Source organism: Rhinopithecus roxellana, chromosome 9 (assembly GCF_007565055.1).
Source record: "Rhinopithecus roxellana isolate Shanxi Qingling chromosome 9, ASM756505v1, whole genome shotgun sequence".
NCBI classification, from domain to species: domain Eukaryota; kingdom Metazoa; phylum Chordata; class Mammalia; order Primates; family Cercopithecidae; genus Rhinopithecus; species Rhinopithecus roxellana.
In genome coordinates this window covers 54,830,614-54,852,675 of record NC_044557.1, presented here as the reverse complement: position 1 = coordinate 54,852,675, position 22,062 = coordinate 54,830,614, and the positions used below count along the sequence as shown (strand labels likewise).

The following is a 22,062-nucleotide window of genomic DNA, read 5'->3' as shown; positions in this document are numbered from 1 at the left end:
TTATAAATACTTAACGTTTTTCATTAATTAACATGATAGTGGAATGTAGTATGCATTGTAATCCCAAACTTGTCCCCTATAATGTCAGTATTTCCATGCAGGCGTAGTTTACTTAAAAAAAAAAAGTACTAAACAGAGTACTGAATGACACCATCTTTTCTAATTTCCTTGACTGATGTGGATTTATATACAAGGAGCCATTGCTGTATCTTTCCTACTGTAAATTGAAGGGTAGGTGGCACCAAAAGAGCTTTATTTTTTGTTTCTTTACTTGTGTTGCAACGTCATATAATGGAGTTCTGTAATCCCCAACTCTTGAAAATCCCTAGTTTGAATACTGTGGATTTGCCTTGCTCAGCAATTGGAAAAGATTTAACAACCTACAACTAAATTTCAGCTGAGCAATGAAAAACAACGAAGTGTGTGCCAAAGTACTCTATTCTATTGTATTCTGATTCACTAGTTTCATGTGGGGAATAGGATGGAAAGTTACTACATACTAGTATTGGGGTCTTAACTAAAATAAATAGGATAAATATCAAATAAAGCGATGTATATTAGGTTGCTTTTTGGTCCTTATTTTAAATATACTCTTCCACATAGAAAATATTAGTAACTATTTATTTGAAGTATTTTTTCTACTTGTGCTTATAACTTTTTTTAACATCTTGTTATATCCAGTTGTATTGCACAAAAAGTATAAAGAGCATTAGCTTTGTTTAGAGGTTGTTAATTGCCACGTTGAAATACTAGTTAACAGACACATTACAAAGCTGGGTTAGTATTAACTTGAAGTACTTGCTGGGTATCTCCAAATAGTAACTTTTGGGTGCTTAGTTATCATTCCTAATTTTGAGAGGTTGTTTATAAGTTTATAATTTTAACATTTGAATTATACATGTCCAAAGATATTTTAAAAATAGGATAAAGCATTTCTGGGAACTTAAAGGGTTACTATCTCTATCTTATACTTGGGGAAATAGGCACTTAGACTTATGATTTGCTTAATATCATATGGTTACAATTATTTCTGGATAAGCAGGTGCAAAATCAAGTGGAGTTTTGTTTTTGACTTTGTCTTGATGGGCATCAAACTTTGGAACTCTTGTCTCCCATACAGGTGTTAGATTTTAGTTGCAATGATGATGTACTTAACATTTATAGAGTTTATTTAATAAATCTATGTTGCAGATACTAGAATACAAAAATAAATAAGGTCTGGTTTTTGTGGCCTCAACTGATAGTCCAATCAAGTAGACATGTAATATATTTACTATGATATATTTTAGGAAAATTGATAAAATACAGTAGGGACCAGTGGAGGAGGAATGTAAGGAAGGAAGAATTATTATTATTGCTATTATTATTTTATTATTAGAGAATTTCATGTAGACTATTTTATTTAACCTTACCTGTTGAGCCAGGGGGATATTTTCCAAGGAAGTGGCAAGAGCTTGATCTTGGTCTTGACAGATAAATAGCTATTTGGAAGAAGAACAGCCGAGATAGTGAGGAAACTATAGACAAAACACCTGAATGTCCAAATATATGATGAAAGAAAATAACATTAATTTATTTTGGAAGTAGCATAAACAAAAATTAAAGACTGATATTGGAATCAGAGGCTCTAATTTAACCCATCAAATTGAAGGCAGTTTTATCAAGTGTGGTCCAAGGGAGTTGGTGATGACTTTAAAGGAATACAGGAGTTAAAGTTATTAATTAGATTTTAGATATGTTGAATTTGAGGCACCTGTGATAATATATAAATTGAAATATTATTAGACAATGAGAAAAATAGAACTTGAGTTTAAAAGAAAAGTAGATTCTGGAAGTATAAATTAGGGCATATTTATCATGTAGATGGGAAGTTGCAGCCATGAGCGTAGATGAGTTTTAGCTAAGAAGACCAAAGCCAAATTTGGAAGAAAGATAGAAGAAGAGGAATCAGCTAAGGAAGTTAGAAGAGGCAATCAAAGAAATAGGAAACAAACCAAAAGAACATAGCCAGGGCAACATAGTGAGACCCCATCTTTAAAAAAAAATGTATTAGCCGGTCCTGGTGGTTCATGCCTGTAATCCCAACTATTTGGAAGGCTAAGGCAGGAGGATCTCTTGAGCCCAGGAGCTTTAAGTTGAAGTGAGCTATGATTGTGCCACTGCAGTCCAGCCTGGGTGACAGAGTGAGACTCTGCCTCAAAAGAAAAGAAAAACAAAAAGAAATATAGAGTCAGTAAAGTTAAGGAAAGAAAATGTTTTAAAGAGAGAATGTTTAACTGTGTGCTATCAAAGGAGTCTGAGTATTGCATATTAAATGCTTTTTTGTGTTTGTATTTTCCACTTTAACTTGTAAAATAGGCATCTTAAAAAAAGATGTGGTTATTTGTATATATGTAAAGCATCTTGATTATTTCATCCAAAAGATAAAAATGTATTTTTTCATCTTCTAGTATGGAACCTCAAGGTCTTTGTGACAATGGAAACCAAAAAATTAATTGGTAAACCGCTTCAACCAGCAAGACCTGTTCGTCATCTGACTTCTCCCCCAGGTGAGTAATAGATTATACAGTTCCTTAAATATTAATGTATTAATGACTAATTAGTATTTGAAAAGCTAAATAATATATAAAGCAATTGTTTCAGGTGGATATTTAAAGAAATAATGAAAACTAAGAGTTTATAAGTATTACTGAAGGAAAAAGATTCTTAATTACCTACCAATCTGTAGTCTACCAGACCAACAAAGGTAGGAAGAATAACCCTTGACTGAAAGTAACTTTTTGTGTGTGTGGTTTTTTTCATGTCTCATTTTTGTAGGCTTCTGGCTTCTGGTCAGAGTGATACACCCAGTAAAAATTGTGCCCTGTGATTATGATCACTGCAGGGCAATCATGCTGGAGAGACAGTTTAACCTTTTAAAAGAATAACGACATACTCAAATGCCAAAAAAATTAGCATAAATCTTAAAGGTTCTGTAGTAGTTATGTCATACTTTTACTCTGATAGAGGTTATGGCTGTGTTTGAACTGGAACAGATCTAATTTCAAAAAATCTATTTTAAACATTCTAAAATGTTTTTCTTTTATCTATGAAGATATTCTTTTGGACAAACTCCTGAAATACCTAGTATTTAACTTCTAAATTGGAGTATTAGTCTTTTAATTGTATTCATTACTTATTGCTAGAATGGCTTCTGTGTCTACTTTAGATGATACACATACAACTTTTTAAACTTTTTCTTAGTCTATGTATTCAGCTGAATTAACTTACTACTTAAAAATGGGAAAATACAGATATTTTATTGAGTTTACAGATGAAGCAAAAAAGATAGAAGAGGCTCCAGTTTCGATCCTGTGTTCATTTTCCCATCATTGGATCCTTCAAGGAAGATAATCTCCACTTTGGTCATGTTTGCTCTCAATATGCCTGTGACTTATGTCAGATAAGTGAAATTAATGGATCTTCTGGGACCATAGCTGAGTAATGCTGATTCTGTATACTTCTGATGCAGTGGAAGTGGTTGTGTAGGGTCAAGTCTCAAATTTTATCCTAAAGGAAAGAATGTAAAACCATTGCAGCAGCTCTTTTCTGTGACCAGACTTTTTCCAGCAACTCCCACCCCACTTCATCTCTGAAGATCCAATTTTTCACTGATTTCTCTCCAACATAGTTACATGGAGAATGAGAATGAGAGGGGATACAAGGTGGGCAGGTGGCCCCGGTATCTTATTTGGTTGTACCTTCTTAAGATCCAGACAAGAGAGTAGGAGATTATTAGGCAGAAAAGTCTAGTAAATCAGAAAATAATTTTGGTGTTTCTTAACACACTTACATACTCCCTGGCCATCTCAGATCCCTAAAGGAATCATTTACTTTTTCTTTTAGATTCAGATTTAATTACTTCATGTTGTGAAACCTATGTGATACCCCAAACCCACTCCGCTTGGCGTAGTACTTTCTCTAAATCTCTCAATAAGCTTACTGCTTATCAAATTGTATTATAGTCATTATATATGAGCTTGTCTTTTAAAATAGACTGTGAACTCTTTTCTCTGAACTCTTTTTATGTTTGTATGCCCATCCTTTTAACGCAACATCGAAATAATAGATATATAAAATCGTTTTCTTCCTCTCTTAACAGGAGCAGTGTTCCCTTTCAACTTTCAAAATGAATATCCATGCAACACTCAGTGCATACAAAGTGGAGTTAGCAGAGTAAGTTTTTGAAATTATAACAAAAAGAAATATTATAGGTTGGAAAGTAACGTGTGTTAGATGGTTATTGTGTGCCAGACACTATGCTTTATATACTTTTTAAAAATTTATGTACATATGTTAAAGAGAATGTAGCACCCATTTATCTGTCACCCAGCATTTTTAAGTCTAAACATTTTGCTATATTTGCTTTTAAAAAGTTTAAAGAAAAAAACTTAACATATAGTTACAAACCCTATATATATGCTTCTACCATCCTATTTCCTTCCATCCTGCCCATAGATAACTATCCTCAGTTTTTTTTTCATGAATATATTTTTACTTTTGCTATGATAAATAGAATTGTTTTATTTGTTTTACGTAAATAGGATTTTGTCATCTTTGCTTTAACATTTTATTACAAATTTTAATTTTTTGACTAAGTAAATTAGTCACAAAGTTTAAAATTCAAAATATACAAAATGACATTTATTGAAAAGTTTCCCTCCAATCTCTGTCCCAGTCTCCTAGTTCCCCTGATCAGAAGTAAGCATTGCACCAGTTTCTTATCCAGATGCATTGTATCAGTTTCTTACCTAGATACTAATTCTTTCTCTCTCTTTTTTTTTTGTTTTGTTTTGTTTTGTTTTTGAGACAGAGTTTCTCTCTTGTTGCCCAGGCTGGAGTGCAATGGCACGATCTCGACTCACTGCAACCTCCACCTCCAGGGTTCAAGCGATTCTCCTGCCTCAGCCTCCTGAGTAGCTGGGATATAGGCACCCGCCATGACACCCAGCTAATTTTTGTTTTTTTTTTTTTGTATTTTTAGTACAGGTAGAGTTTCACCATATTGGCCAGGCTGGTCTTGAACTTCCAGCCTCAGGTGATCTGCCTGCCTTGGCCTCCCAAAGTGTTGGGATTACAGGCTTGAGCCACTGTGCCCGGCCTCTCGTTACTATTTCTTATCCACAAATAGACTATGCATGCACAATCATAAGTATATTTGTAAATGGAATACTAGGCAACTTTACAATGAATAAAGCAATTAAATATGAACTGATATAGAATAATCTTTTAATATATGGGACTATACCACATTTTTTTCCATTTTCTGTTGATGGGCACTTGTTTCTATATTATAATAAATGCTATTGTGACTGCCATCTATATATTTCATTTTTATATGTTTGAGAAGTTTTCTGTGGCATAAAATTAGAGTAGAGTTACTAAGTATTATTAATTTCAACTTTTAGATGCTGCCAAATTACTCTTCAAAGCACTTTGTATGAACAGGGGCTCTGATTTTTCTACGTCCTCACTTACTATTGTCAGACTTGAACATTGGGTGAGACAGTAGATGAGAAATTATATATTTTGGTTGGTTTTAATTTTTAATTCTCTATTACTTGTGAAGTAGAGCGTCTTTTCATATGTTTAGTTTGACCATTTGGATTTCTTCTTTTGTGAATTGCCAAGTCATATTATTATCCCATTTTTCCTGAATTTTCTTCTTTTTGATTTATATGCCTTTAAAATATGTTCTGGATTCTAATTATTTTTCTTATTTGCGTAAAAATATTTTCTTTTCCAGGAATATGGTCTGTTAGAGAGTCATTTTTTGTGTGGCATTTTTTGTTTAAAAGTTTTAAATATTAATGTAATGATATTATCAATGTTTTACTTTAGGATTTCACTTTTAAGAAGTCTTCCCATTTCCAAAATTAAAATATATTTTCCTATATATTCTTCCAAAAGCTTTGAAGTTTTGCTTTCATATTTAGGTGTGTAGTCTACCTAAAGGTGATTTTTTGGATGGTGTAAGATAGAAATCTAGTTTTTCTTCTATAAGCAACTGATTGTAAAGCATAATTTATTGAATAATTCATCCTATAAATCAGTGGAATGTTAATTATATAATAATTTTTCATACACATCTTTTCTGGGCTCTTTGTTCTAGTAATCATATTTTATCTCTGTATAATCAATATCATGATGTCTTAATTATTCTGGCTTTATTATGAGTTTTCTATAAGTCATAGAAATGTTTTATTTGTTCTAGCAGCTAACATTTCCCTAATTAAATGTAACAGTAATATTCATTACTTTTTGGAACCATTGACCTTCTTTTACTTTATATGTAAAAAATTAATATGTTAACATTGCAGTTTTATAGAGAAAAATCAAATTGTGCAGTTAAATTACTTCTAAATGTACAATTGTGTCTGCTGCTTCAGTTATAATGCAAACGCTAGTAGAATCTGTGTCAGAGATACTTGATATATTTTCAAACCACCGTTATTGAGGTATAGTTTACATATAGTAAAGTGAACTCATTTGTTCAATGAGTTTTGAGAAATATTTATTCTATGTAATGAACCCCACAATGAAAATCTTCCATCTTCCTCCAAAATGTCCTTATATCCCCTTGCAATAATTTACCACTTACGCTTAACACTAACCCCTTGCCCTCCTTCCTGCCCCGTACGTCCACTGATCTGCTTCTTTTAATGATAGATAAGTTAGTTTTTACTGTTCTAGAGTTTCATATAAATGAAAAATATAATGTGTATTCATTGGTGCTGGGGTTCTTTTGCTCAGCATTATGTTTATGAGATCCTTTCATGTTGTATATATCAGTAGTTTTTTTTTAAATGTGGAATAATATCCTACTGTAAATATACAACAATTTATTAATCAGTTGATGAACATTGGATTGTATCTAGTTTTTGGATATTATGAGTAATGCTACTATAGATTATCATGTACAAATCTTTGTGTGGAAATAAACATACTATCCTGGAGTGGAATTGATAGATCATATAGTAAGTTTGTTTAGCTTTATAAGATATCATAAAATGTTTTCCAAAGTGGTTGTGCCATTTTACCTTCTCATCAGTAATATGAGGGAGCTCCATCAGTAATATGAGGGAGCTCCAGATGCTTCACAGCCTTGCCAACATTAGTATGGTCGATCTTTTTATTTTTAGCCATTTTAGTGTGTGAGTAGTGGTATCTCATTGTATTTAACATTTTCTTAATGTTTAGTGAGATTGAGCATCTTATCATGAACTTCTCTGACATCTGTGTTTTTCTTTTCCTGTTTCTTTCTTTAAATTTTTATTTTTTGTTGGAGTGCCTGTTCATGTCTTTTTGCTTATTTCTGTTATTTGAGTTGTCTTTTTATTATTGAACTGCAAAAGTTCCTTGAAAAACCGGTATATCACACATGCATTAATTTATTTCAAAACTCTATTATGTTCTGTTGATTTATGTCTACCTTTATGTTAATATTACACGTTATAGTCTACTGTAGCTTTATGATAAGTCTTGAAACCAGGTTATGAAAGGTCACTCACTTTGTTTCTAAAATTTATCTTTACAATTCTAGGTCTTTTGTATTTGCATATAAATTTTAAGTGAGCTTGTCATTTTCTACAAAAAGTCTATTGGCATTTTGATTGAATTTATAGATTAATATGGGAAGAATTGACATCTTATGATCTGTTAACTTGACATATCCCTTGATTCTTTGTATTTTCCAGCATAGAGCTTTTGAACATCATTTATACAATTTGTAAGTGTTTCAGATATTTCGATAGTATTGTAAATGGTATTTTTTTGTAAATTTTAAATTTTACTGGTTGGTTGCTAGGGTTTAGAAATATAATTGATTTTGTATAGTGATTTTGTTAAACTCAGTTATTAGATCTAGTAACTTTTTATGGAGACCACCCTTCCGTTCTTGTGCTTATTATGATGATAATTTTACTTTTGTTTGGACTGTAAACATACAATCATTACTAATGTTTTTTTTTTTTTTCTGTGTTATCTTTTAACTTTAAAAACTGAAAGAATTTTATTTTACTTTCATTTATTGACTTTCCAGAACTTTTTATTTCTTTGTGTAAATCCATGGCTCTGTCTGGTATTATCTTCCTTTATGAACAACTTTCTTTAACCTGTTTTTCATTATTTCTTCATAACAAAGTATTTGAAAATTTTGGCTTAAAACAACAGCTTATTGTTTTCTTTCATGGTCTCCTGGGATGACTGAACTCAGCTGGCCATATCACACTTTAGTATAGTCATGTAGTTGAAGTCAGATAGCATCTAGGACAGTTAAAGGCTTGACTGGACTGGATGATGAAAATGACTCACTCACATGGCTGTCAGTTAATACTGGCCATTGGCTTGGAGCTCAGCTGGTACTATGAACTGGAATGAGCACCTACAAATGGCCTTTCCAAGTGGCTTGGGCTTCTTATAACACTACGTGTGGGTTCCAAGACTAATGTTCAAAGGGACAGGAGATAGAAGTTGCCAGCCTCTTAATATCTGGGAGTGGAAACTAGCACTCTGTCACTTCTGAAATGTATATTGGTAGGAGCAGTCATAGATCTTGCCAAGATTTAAGTGAAGGAGATACAGAATTTACCTCTTGATGAGAAGAGTATCAAGAATTTGTGGCTAACTTTGATCTGTTTCAGTGTCATTTGGATTTCCTCTCCTCTGTGTTACCAGTTTCTTGTCCTTTGCCCATTCTCTTCTATAGGCTTTTTTATTTTTTTTTAATTGTTTCCTGGGAGTTCTTTTAGGTGAAACTATTTAAGATACGAATTGTAATTTTTTTTCCTGTTTACCTTTTGTCTTTTGGTGTTGCCTAGAAATATCGCACTTTAACTTTTCATTCCAGGAGTGGAGAGTGATATGCATTTGTCTCTTCTTATTCTCTTTTCTGATCTCAGTGGTTTACATTTGTTTAAGATGAGTGACAGAGGCTGGGAACATTCTTGCTATAGAATATAAAAGGGTCAGGTGGGGTGCTCACACTTGTAGTACTAGCACTTTGGAAGGCTGAGGTGGAAGGATCACTTGAGCCCAGGAGTTTGAGACCAGCCTGGGCAATGTAGCAAGATCTTGTCTCTACAAAAACTTTTGAAAAGTAGCTGGGTATGGTGGTACATGCCTGTAGTCCAAGCTCCTCAGGAAGCTGAGTTGGGAGGATGACTTGAGCTCAGGAGTTCAAGGTTACAGTGACCTATGATCGTGGCACTGTACTCCAGCCTGGGTGACAGAGTGAGACACTGTCTCAAAAAAATACAAAAAGTCTAGATAGAACTTCTGAGCATGCATATTGGGGAATTGTACCATTACAAAGAGCACTTGATTTGAATAAAATTGTAAGAAACTTGATGCTTATCCTGCTTTACTCCTCTGTTTAACCTTTTCCATTTCCTGAACTAGCCATATTTTCCTATGCTCTTCAGTACAAGGCTATTCTTTTATTCCATAAACATTAATTTTTCATTAGTTTGCCAGTCTAACTCCTACTGATCCTTCAAGAGTCAGTATAAGCATCATCTCCTATGTAAAGCCTTTCCTGGCATTTCTAAGCCAAGTTTGATACCCTGACTCAGTCCTTTTATTGTACTTTCTGCATATCTTTATTACAGAGCTTCTCAGATTTTATTATGATTTGCTCTTTTATTTTTCTGCCTTTTAGTTTGTGAGTCTCTGAGAACAGATACTGGAATGTCATGTTCATCTTTGTATTTCCTGACACAAAGCACAGTGCTTGTCATGTCATAGGCACTCTGTGTTTGTTAAATGGATGAGTTTAACAGGTCCACTACTACCCATTTGGCAACTTTGCAAGAATTAGAAGAGGAATGAAAAATTATAGAAAATACACATTTTTTTGAGTAGGATACTTTGCTGCTATCTGCTAGAAAATATACAACATTTATGTGGTGAATGATAACCCTTTAGAAGCATACCCTTCACAAATTTACATAGTAGCCTTGAGTTTCAAAACCTAGCTCAGCTGTTTCTTATCTGTGTACTCTTGGCTTGGTCACCAAACTTTTCTGGTCTGATTTTCCTTACCTATAACATAGTGATCATAACACTTGCTTTATTCCTTATAGGATTATAATTTAATGAGATAACATATAGATAATCACTGCATAAAACTTTTTGTAGGTGTACTTTTTACATGCTATTATTTGAAATAATCAGTATTTTAAGTTTTTAATATGTACAGACATGACAAAGTACAATTTTACCTTCAAGTCTGATTTTAGATCTTGTATTTAAGTAGATGTTACACACTTAGTGAAATGTGCATCTGCTAAAATTTCCAGAGGTAAGAAATAGTCTTTTTTTTTAATTTTTAGAATACCATTTTATAGTTAATTAAATACAACAGTCTAGAAGAACTTTGGAGAACCCAAATCTTAGGCATTTTCCATTTTTTCTATCTCTACTTAAAAAGCACTACTAAAACTTGATTTTTTTTCTGATGACATTCTTGTTTCAATAGTGTGGAATTATCTCCATAGACTTTATTGTGTCAGCATTAGATAATTAGTCCTACTGCCTTTAGGTGGAGTACTTAGCAAATTCACAGAAATTTAAGGAATGGCTTGCAACTTGTCAATACAATGATTGATGGAGCACAGATATTTATTTTTAAGGATAGATGTCTCCAAAGAAACCTACTTTCATGATTTACCTTAATTCAGGGATGGTTTGCAAGCTGATTTTTGTCAGCACAAGAGGAGTTAATCTCTCAGGGGTAGATAGTATTAAACAAGTTTATAAAACTGATTTATAAAATCAGAACACCAATTATTTTATAACGAGAAATCTTGATGTATTGTGTTCTGGGTTCCTCTTATTGGTACAACTGGTATATTGTTTACTTCTAGGGAGATTTATGGAAAGCTAAATTGAATCTGAGTATGTCCTGGTAAGTATGGGATCAGAAGAAAAGGATTTAGGTAAAAATGAATTTTTAAAATATCATCAGATTAGCTTAGCCAATCTTATAACAAAGATGGTCTTGCAAGTGAGACTGGAAAAACTCTGCACTAAGGCATCTCTCTTCAAGACATAGAGCTCTGCCAATGTTTCTGATTTTCTTTGTCTCATTGGATACATCAATTTTTCTTATTTCTCTTATTTCCAAGGCATTAGGTGAAACAGTCCATAGGCTTATAAAGTGACATCAGTCTCTACTTCAGAGATTAAAAAAGTAAATAGTATTATTGCAGAATTTTTGTGAATAAAAATGTGTTGTTTTCAATCAATTAAATTTTTTTTCCGAATGGCATTGTTGTCAAGAAAAAAATACTTTTAATGATTATGGAATTATTTATCTTTAGGACAATAAAATTCATCTTTAGTTTTATATTCCTTTTCAATAATAATTATAATAATGCCAAAAAACTGTAGATATATGTGAATATATTTTGAAAGATGTTTTTGTTGCTCATTTTAAATAAGCAGACTTATAATGATTGCTTATTAGCTCCTACTAAATGCATATATTATTAGGAAAATATTTTTGGGTAGTTAAACTAATTATATAAAATTTTAAAACATGAGTTAAAAAGTTTATTTTCTTCATGTTTAACAGTGTAAGACGAATGGAATGCAAGCCTTTTCTCAAGGTCTTAATGAACAACAGCAGCATCAGTCTCCAGTTAAAAAAGGTAAAATTTTATCATAATTCCCAATTTTATCATTGAATGTCTTAGCATTCATATAAAGTTAATATTACTGTATCGCTTAGATGCAAACCTATATTATATGAAATTTTATTATATATTTTTTGATTGATTTCTATCTATATGAGTCAGACTACCAGTTTGCTTTCAAGGAGAGACCAGAATACAATGGCTTAAACAAGATAGGAGTTTATTACTAGATTTTCTGTATCATGTAAAATTCTGAACTGTTGTAATGAATTTGCCCTGTGAAGTTTCTATTTTCCCACTGTTCTCTTATCTTATTGCTATGCCATCAACATATGGCTTCCATCTCATGGTCCCAAGATAACTGCCTCTGTTCCTGCCATGATGTTCCTGTGTAGCCATTAGGAAGGAGGAAAGGGGGAAGGAAGTTTGCCTTAAGATTATGACCCAGAAGTTGCACATAGTAGTTCCACTTACATCACATTGCCAGAACTTGGTCATACTGTGCCTACTGGCAGGGTAGACTGGGAAACATAGTCTTTAGCAATACAGTTAATTCTATTACTGAAACAAAAAGAACTGCTCTAGGGGAGAACCAATAGTCTCTCCCACACTACGTATTTTAAAAATAAAATAAAATGATTTAATTTAGTTTCCAAATTTTTGTCAATTAATGTATGTAGTTTAAAAGTTTGAAGTATGAAGAGACCATTAATTTTTTCTTCTAATATTTATCCGCATATTTCTAAATACAATTATTTCCAAATTTCTCAATTTTTGAAAACTTTATATTGATGTTTTATCTTGGTAAATGAGAACTTAAGTCTCTCACATCAGTTCCTTCAGTTCTTCACCCTTTCATCTCCCCACCACATAGTTATTTCACAAGTTTCAATTAAAATGTTACTCACGCTTTATACTACTGTGGCTGTGTAAAATACAACTGCTTAGCCAAGAGGTGCATATCTCCCTTTTTATGCAATTTATCATTTTTTCTAGAGTGAATGTTTGACTTATTTTTCTATGTTATCTATTGTTAACTCTTTTCCTAAAATGCTCCAACAACTCTGCCACACTTGTGTATACTATTTATGCTCAAGTATATCAGTTCTTTTTTTCCTTAGATGGGACATTCCTTTCAGAATACTCCATAATCCTATTCCAATATGGACTAGTTGTTCTTTAGTACTGCTGTACAGCTATTTTTCTGGAGTGGACCTTTGCTATTATCTTGGGATATCCCTTTATAATCCTTTGGTTTATTTTTTAAAAAATTGAAGTGGAGTTCACCCAGTCACCATTTTAACCATCTTAAAATATACAATTAAATGGCTTTTAGTACATTCACAATGTTGTACAACACTCCAATTCCAGGACATTTTTATCACCCTAGAGAGAAACCTCATACTCATTAAGCTGTTACTACTTTCTCTTCTCTACTTAGGCCGTATGGTAGACACTAATCTATTTCTGTCTCTTTGGATTTAGCTATCTGGCCATATCATATAAATGGAATCATACAATATGTCATTTTTTTCAATTTATTTTTTAAATTGATATATAATAGCTGTACATATTTTATATCAATTAAAATAATTGAGGGTACATGTGATATTTTGATTACTATGTACAATGTGTAATGATCAAATAAGGGTGATTGAGATATCCATCACATTTACCTTTCTCTTGTGAACAATATGTGACCTTTTGTGTCTGGCTTCTATCACTTTCCATAAGGTTTTCAAGGTTCATCATGTTTTAGCACTATTAATACTTTATTTTTTATGACTAAATAATATTCCATTGTGTGGATTATGCCACATTTTGTTTATCCATTTCTCAACTGATACACGTTTGAGTTGTTTTCACTCTGGCTATTGTGAATAATATTGCTGTGGACATTTGCATACAAGTTTTTGTCTTAACACTTGTTTTCTTTTCTTTTTTTTTTTTCTTTTTTTTTTTTTCTTTTTTCTTATTATACTTTAAGTTCTAGGGTACATGTGCATAACGTGCAGGTTTGTTACATATGTATACTTGTGCCATGTTGGTGTGCTGCACCCATCAACTCGTCAGCACCCATCAATTCATCATTTATATCATGTATAGCTCCCCAATGCAGTCCCTCCCCCCTCCCCCCTCCCCATGATAGGCCCCGGTGTGTGATGTTCCCCTTCCCGAGTCCAAGTGATCTCATTGTTCAGTTCCCACCTATGAGTGAGAACATGCGGTGTTTGGTTTTCTCTTCTTGTGATAGTTTGCTAAGAATGATGGTTTCCAGCTGCATCCATGTCCCTACAAAGGAAGCAAACTCATCCTTTTTTATGGCTGCATAGTATTCCATGGTGTATATGTGCCACATTTTCTTAATCCAGTCTGTCACAGATGGACATTTGGGTTGATTCCAAGTCTTTGCTATTGTGAATAGTGCTGCAATAAACATACGTGTGCATATGTCTTTGTAGTAGAATAATTTATAATCCTTTGGGTATATACCCAGTAGTGGGATGGCTGGGTCATATGGTACATCTAGTTCTAGATCCTTGAGGAATTGCTATACTGTTTTCCATAATGGTTGAACTAGTTTACAATCCCACCAACAGTGTAAAAGTGTTCCTATTTCTCCACATCCTCTCCAACAACTGTTGTTTCCTGATTTTTTAATGATTGCCATTCTAACTGGTGTGAGATGGTATCTCATTGTGGTTTTGATTTGCATTTTTCTGATGGCGAGTGATGATGAGCATTTTTTCATGTGCCTGTTGGCTGTATGAATGTCTTCTTTTGAGAAATGTCTGTTCATATCCTTTGCCCACTTTTTGATGGGGTTGTTTGTTTTTTTCTTGTATATTTGTTTGAGTTCTTTGTAGATTCTGGATATTAGCCCTTTGTCAGATAAGTAGATTGCAAAAATTTTCTCCCATTCTGTAGGTTGCCTGTTCACTCTGATGGTAGTTTCTTTTGCTGTGCAGAAGCTCTTTAGTTTAATGAGATCCCATTTGTCAATTTTGGCTTTTGCTGCCATTGCTTTTGGTGTTTTAGACATGAAGTCCTTGCCCATGCCTATGTCCTGAATGGTACTACCTAGATTTTCTTCTAGGGTTTTTATGGTATTAGGTCTAACATTTAAGTCTCTAATCCACCTTGAATTAATCTTCGTATAAGGGGTAAGGAAAGGATCCAGTTTCAGCTTTCTACTTATGGCTAGCCAATTTTCCCAGCACCATTTATTAAATAGGGAATCCTTTCCCCATTTCTTGTTTCTCTCAGGTTTGTCAAAGATCAGATGGCTGTAGATGTGTGGTATTATTTCTGAGGACTCTGTTCTGTTCCATTGGTCTATAGCTCTGTTTTGGTACCAGTACCATGCTGTTTTGGTTACTGTAGCCTTGTAGTATAGTTTGAAGTCAGGTAGCATGACACCTCCAGCTTTGTCCTTTTGACTTAGGATTGTCTTGCCAATGCGGGCTCTTTTTTGGTTCCATATGAACTTTAAAGCAGTTTTTTCCAATTCTGTGAAGAAACTCATTGGTAGCTTGATGGGGATGGCATTGAATCTATAAATAACCTTGGGCAGTATGGCCATTTTCACGATATTGATTCTTCCTATCCATGAGCATGGAATGTTCTTCCATTTGTTTGTGTCCTCTTTGATTTCACTGAGCAGTGGTTTGTAGTTCTCCTTGAAGAGGTCCTTTACATCCCTTGTAAGTTGGATTCCTAGGTATTTTATTCTCTTTGAAGCAATTGTGAATGGAAGTTCATTCCTGAATTGGCTCTCTGCTTGTCTGTTACTGGTGTATAAGAATGCTTGTGATTTTTGCACATTAATTTTGTATCCTGAGACTTTGCTGAAGTTGCTTATCAGCTTAAGGAGATTTTGGGCTGAGACAATGGGGTTTTCTAAATATACAATCATGTCATCTGCAAACAGGGACAATTTGACTTCTTCTTTTCCTAACTGAATACCCTTTATTTCTTTCTCTTGCCTGATTGCCCTAGCCAGAACTTCCAACAGTATGTTGAATAGGAGTGGTGAGAGAGGGCATCCCTGTCTTGTACCAGTTTTCAAAGGGAATTTTTCCAGTTTTTGCCCATTCAGTATGATAATAGCTGTGGGTTTGTCATAAGTAGCTCTTATTATTTTGAGGTACGTTCCATCAATACCGAATTTATTGAGCGTTTTTAGCATGAAGGGCTGTTGAATTTTGTCAAAAGCCTTTTCTGCATCTATTGAGATAATCATGTGGTTCTTGACTTTGGTTCTGTTTATATGCTGGATTATGTTTATTGATTTGCGAATGTTGAACCAGCCTTGCATCCCAGGGATGAAGCCCACTTGATCATGGTGGATAAGCTTTTTGATGTGCTGCTGAATCCGGTTTGCCAGTATTTTATTGAGGATTTTTGCATCGATGTTAATCAGGGATATTGGTCTAAAATTCTCTTTTTTTGTTGTGTCTCTGCCAGGCTTTGGTATCAGGATGATGTTGGCCTCATAAAATGAGTTAGGGAGGATTCCCTCTTTTTCTATTGATTGGAATAGTTTCAGAAGGAATGGTACCAGCTCCTCCTTGTACCTCTGGTAGAATTCAGCTGTGAATCCATCTGGTCCTGGACTTTTTTTGGTGGGTAGGCTATTAATTGTTGCCTCAATTTCAGAGCCTGCTATTGGTCTATTCAGGGATTCGACTTTTTCCTGGTTTAGTCTTGGGAGAGTGTAAATGTCCAGGAAATTATCCATTTCTTCTAGATTTTCTAGTTGATTTGCGTAGAGGTGTTTATAGTATTCTCTGATGGTAGTTTGTATTTCTGTGGGGTCAGGTGGTGATATCCCCTTTATCATTTTTTATTGCATCTATTTGATTCCTCTCTCTTTTGTTCTTTATTAGTCTTGCTAGCGGTCTGTCAATTTTGTTGATCTTTTCAAAAAACCAACTCCTGGATTCATTGATTTTTTGGAGGGTTTTTTGTGTCTCTATCTCCTTCAGTTCTGCTCTGATCTTAGTTATTTCTTGCCTTGTGCTAGCTTTTGAATGTGTTTGCTCTTGCCTCTCTAGTTCTTTTAATTGTGATGTTAGAGTGTCAATTTTAGATCTTTCCAGCTTTCTCTTGTGGGCATTTAGTGCTATAAATTTCCCTCTACACACTGCTTTAAATGTGTCCCAGAGATTCTGGTATGTTGTATTGTTGTTCTCATTGGTTTCAAAGAAAATCTTTATTTCTGCCTTCATTTCTTTATGTACCCAGTAGTCATTCAGGAGCAGGTTGTTCAGTTTCCATGTAGTTGAGCGGTTTTAAGTGAGTTTCTTAGTCCTGAGTTCTAGTTTGATTGCACTGTGGTCTGAGAGACAGTTTGTTATAATTTCTGTTCTTTTACCTTTGCTGAGGAGTGCTTTACTTCCAATTATGTGGTCAATTTTGGAATAAGTGCAATGTGGTGCTGAGAAGAATGTATATTCTGTTGATTTGGGGTGGAGAGTTCTACAGATGTCTATTAGGTCCGCTTGGTGCAGAGATGAGTTCAATTCCTGGATATCCTTGTTAACTTTCTGTCTCGTTGATCTGTCTAATGTTGACAGTGGAGTGTTGAAGTCTCCCATTATTATTGTATGGGAGTCTAAGTCTCTTTGTAAGTCTCTAAGGACTTGCTTTATGAATCTGGGTGCTCCTGTAACACTTGTTTTCATTTCTCTCAGGTATATACCTAGGAGCCGACTTGCTGGATCATTGGTAGTTCTATGTTTAACATTTTAAGGAACTGCCAAATTGTTTTTCACAGCAATTCTACCGTTTTACATTCTTAGTTACAAGGTACTAGGGTTTCCAATCTCTCAATATTCTTGGTATTATTATATCTTTTTATTATAAGCAATCCTAGTGGGTGATAAGTGGTATCTCATTATGGTTTTGATTTGCATTTTCTTATGATTATGATACTGTTTTTTCATGTGCTTGTTGGCTATTTCTATTTCTTTTTTGGATACATGCTTTATTCAAGTTGTTTAACAATATTTTAACTGGGTTGTTTGTTATTGAGTTGCTTTGTTATTGAGTTGCAAGACTTCGGGATATTTGACTCTTATCTATTATGTGTTATTCTCCTTCCTGCTACCGTTCTCTTTCCACTGTGTGCATATATATATATATATGTTGTCTTTTCATTCTCTACTGGAGCTTGTGTTGTTCTCTTGATAGTGTGTTTTAATGCACAAATTTTTTTAGCTTTGATGAATTTTAACTGTTTTTCCTTTTGTTGCTCATGTTTTTGGTGTCAGATCTAAGAAATCATTGCCAAATCTAAGGCCATTAAGATTTACCTCTGTTTCATTCTAAGAGTTTTATAGTTTTAGCTCTTGCATTTAGGTCTTTGATCTATTTTGAGTTAATTTTTATATATGATGGGAAATAAAAGTCCAGCTTCATTGTTTGTCGTGTGTGTATCCACTTGTCCCATCATAATTTGTAAAACAGGCTATTCTTTTTTCATTGAATGGTCTTGGCACCTTCATTGAAAATCAGTTGACCATAGGTGTATGTGTTTAATGTGTTTATTCCTGGACTCTTAATTCTGTTGTCCTGTTTTATATGCCTGTCCTTACGTCAGTATCACACTTTTTTGATTACTATAGCTTTGTAGTAACTATTAAAATTGGGAAGTGTTAAGTCTTCCAACTTTGTTCTTTTTCCAAATTGTTTTGGCTATTTAGGGGTCTTTGTAGTTCCATTTGATATTTTAAGATCAATGTTTCCATGTCTGCAAAAGAGGCCATTAGAAATTTGATAGGGATAGCATTGAATCTGTAGATCACTTCGAGAGGAATATTGCCAACTTAACAATATTAAATCTCATAATCCATAAACATAAGAAATCTTCCTATTTAGGTATTCTTTAAGTTATTTTAGCAATATTTTACAGTTTTCAGTGTACAAGTCATGTACCTCCTTAGTTAAATTTATTCCTAAGTACTGTATTCTTTTTGATGTTATTATAAATGTAATCTTTTTATTATTCATTGATCATATATAAAATAAATTTATTTTATGGGGAACATTACTATGAATTTATGAAAATAAAAAATATTATGAGACTATTATGAACAGTTAGTTGTATGCCAAAACCTAGATAACCTAGATAAAATACAAGTTATTAGGAACACAGAATTTACCAAAACTAACTCAAGAAGAAATAGAAAATCTGAGCAAACCTGTAGCAAGTAAGAAGATTGTATCAGTAATTAAAAACCTCCCAACAAAGAAAAGTTCGGGACTAGATGGCTTCTCACCAGTAAATTCTACTAAACATTTAAAGAACAGTTAACACTAATCCTCAAACTATTCCCAAAAAATATGAAGAGGGGTAACACTTCCAGTGAGGCCAGTATTATTCTGATACCCAAAGCCAAAGACATCAGAAGAAAAGAAAACTATAGCCAATATCCCTTCAAATATAGATTCAAAAATCCTCAATAAAATACAACTTTTTACTATGTTTATAGTAAAAAGATTATATACCATGTCCAAGTGGGATTAATCTCAGTAATGCAAAGGTGAGTCAACATATCAAAATCAGTAATACCATGTCTAAGTGGAATTAATCTCAATAATGCAAGGGTGAGTCAACGTATCAAAATCAGTAATAATACACCACATTAACAGGATTCAGGGGAAAGCACACGATCATCTTAATTGAAGAGAAAGCATTTGACAAAACACGCTATCAAGAACAAGATAAGGGTGTCCGCTTTCACTGTTTTTATTCAATGTTATGTTGAAAGTTCTAGCCATAGCAATTAGGCAAGAAAAAGAAATAAATGGTATTTAAATTGGGAAAGATGAAGTAAAAGCATCTCTATTCACAGAGAGCACAGTCCTACACAGATGATCACCAATTAGGATGGTTTGACCTATAATTTTTTGATTTTACGATAGTTCAAAAACAATATCTGTTCAGTAGAAACTGTACTTTTCTCATGATGCTGGGCAGCATCAGCAAAGTGCCACTCTTAGTTAGCCATGCATTTTCATCTTTTGCTATTTTTAACTTAAAATAGGTTTATTAGGATATAACTCCATTGTAAGTTGAGAAGCATCTGTATATGTAGAAGATCCTAGGGAATTCACATAAACTATTAGAGCTAATAAAAATAAATTAAAGTTGCAGGATACAAGACCACTGTTGTTTATGATTTTAGTCATTTGAGTCATTTTTTTCCTAATCAGTCTTGGTAAAGGTTTGTTAGTTTTTGTCTTTTCAAATAACCAACTTTTGGTTTTGCTGATTTTCTCTGTTGTTTTTATATTCTCTATTTCATTTATCTTCACTCTGATCTTTATTATTTAGTTCATTTTTTCTAGCATTTGATTTAGTTTGCTCTTTTCTCCCAGTTCCTTAATGTGTAATGTTAGATATTGAGTTATTTCTTCTTTTTTAATAAGACATGTATAGCTATAAACTATGCTCTGAACACTGTTTTTGCTGCATCTCATAAATTTTGATATGTTGTGACTTTGTTTTCATTTGTCACATATTTTCTAAGTCCCCTGTTGTTTATTCTTTGATTCATTGGTTGTATAAGAGTGTATTTTAATTTACACATAGTGGTGAATTTTCCAGTTTACTTCTGGTTTTGATTTCTAGTTTTATTTCAGTGTCATCATAGGGCATACTTTGTCTGATTTGAATCTTTTTAAATGTATTGAGACTGTTTTGTGGCCTAACATATGAGTTCATCCCAGAGAATGTTCCATGTGTGTGAAACATGCGTGCTCTGGTTCCATGTGTGCTTCAGAAGAATGTATATTCTGCTGTTGTTGGGTAAAGTGTTGTATATATGTAATTAGGTTAGTTGGGTTGTAGTGTTCACATTCTGTTTCCTTGTTGATCTTCTGTTAAGTTTTCCTATCCAATATTGAGCATGGAATGTTGTAGTCTCCAGTTATTAATGTTAAAATGTCTATTTCTGTGCTTAATTCTGTGTTTTTCTTTCTGTTGTTGGGTATATATGCGCTTATAATTGTTATATCTTCTTGATTAATTGATGCTTTTATCATTGTATAAATGTCCATTGCCTCTTGTAACAATTTTTGTCTTAATGTCTATTTTTGTCTAATATTAGTATACTCACTTCAGCTGTCTTTTGGTTACTGCTTGAATTGAATATCTGTTACAGTCTTTCAGTTTCAACTTATTTTTGTCATTGGATCCAAAATGAGTCTCTTGTAGACAGAATATAATGAGATGATTTTTAAAAATTCATTCTACCAATCTCTGCCTTGTATAATAATTGAAAAATTTAGTGCATTTACATTTAATGTAATTAACTGATTTAAAAGGACTTAATCCTCCCATTTTGCTATTTGTCTTCTGTATGTCTTTTTTTGTTACTTGATTCCTCCATTACTGTTTTTTGTGTTTAATAGATATTTTCTAGTGTACTATTTTTATTTCCTTTTATTTTACTATACTTATGTTCCTAATTGCTATGTTGAGTATTAATTTAATATATAACAAACTAGTTTGAATTAATATCAACTTACTTCCAATGTTATATGAAACATTGCTCCTATATATATCTCTAAAGTCACCTTTATGTTGTTATTGTCATAAATTACATCTGTCATCTATTGACCTAGATTTATAATTATGCATTTTTATGCACTTGTCTTTTAAATCATATAGGAGAAAAGGATGAATTGCATACTGAAAATTTATTGATGCTTTTATATTTGCCTGTGTAGTTACATTTACTGGTGTTATTTATTTCCTCATGTGGATTTTAGTCACGTACTATCTTTTAAGTCTGAAAGATTCTCTTTAGCATTTCTTGTAAGACAAGTTTACAAGCAGTAAACTGTCAGTATTTGGTTATCTGTGAATGTCTCCATTTCTGCTTCATTTTTGAAGGAGCTTTTGTCAGGTATAGATTTTTTGATTGACACATATTTTGATTTCAGCACTTTAAATATGTCATCCCATGACTTCTGACATCCATAGTTTCTGATGAGAAATCAGCTGTTTATCTAATAGAGAATCCCTTGTAAAGTCATGAATTACTACTGTCTTTCTGACCTCAAGATTTTCGTTGACTTTGACAGATTGATTATGATGTATCTATGTGTGAAGAATCTCTTTTAGTATACAGATAGATGCTCCTTAACTTATGGTGGGATTACTTCCCAATAAACCCATCATAAGTTGAAAATATAATAAGTTGGTATGAGAGTCTTTGGCCCAGAGAGTCTTTGGTCAGAGAATCACCAGTGCTTAAAGTCTGAAACCTTGAACTGCTTTCACATCCTCATAAAGTCAAACAATTGTAAGTCAAATCATCGTAAGTTGGGGGTTGTCTGCATTCTATTTATAGTTTGTTGAACTTATTAGGTGTAT

The 22,062-nt window shown here is 33.2% G+C and overlaps 1 protein-coding gene across 1 annotated transcript in view; it reads left to right on the top strand.

Annotated features, from left to right (window-relative positions):
- C9H8orf88 (chromosome 9 C8orf88 homolog) overlaps positions 1 to 22,062 on the top strand; it is a 29,876-nt gene that overhangs the window by 2,340 nt on the left and 5,474 nt on the right. Inside the window, exons 2-4 of the mRNA XM_010353849.2 lie at positions 2,451 to 2,549; positions 4,142 to 4,215; positions 11,615 to 11,690. Of these exons, the coding sequence (XP_010352151.1) occupies positions 2,477 to 2,549; positions 4,142 to 4,215; positions 11,615 to 11,690 (223 nt within the window). The 5' untranslated portion in view covers positions 2,451 to 2,476. The remainder of the gene's footprint in view (positions 1 to 2,450; positions 2,550 to 4,141; positions 4,216 to 11,614; positions 11,691 to 22,062) is intronic.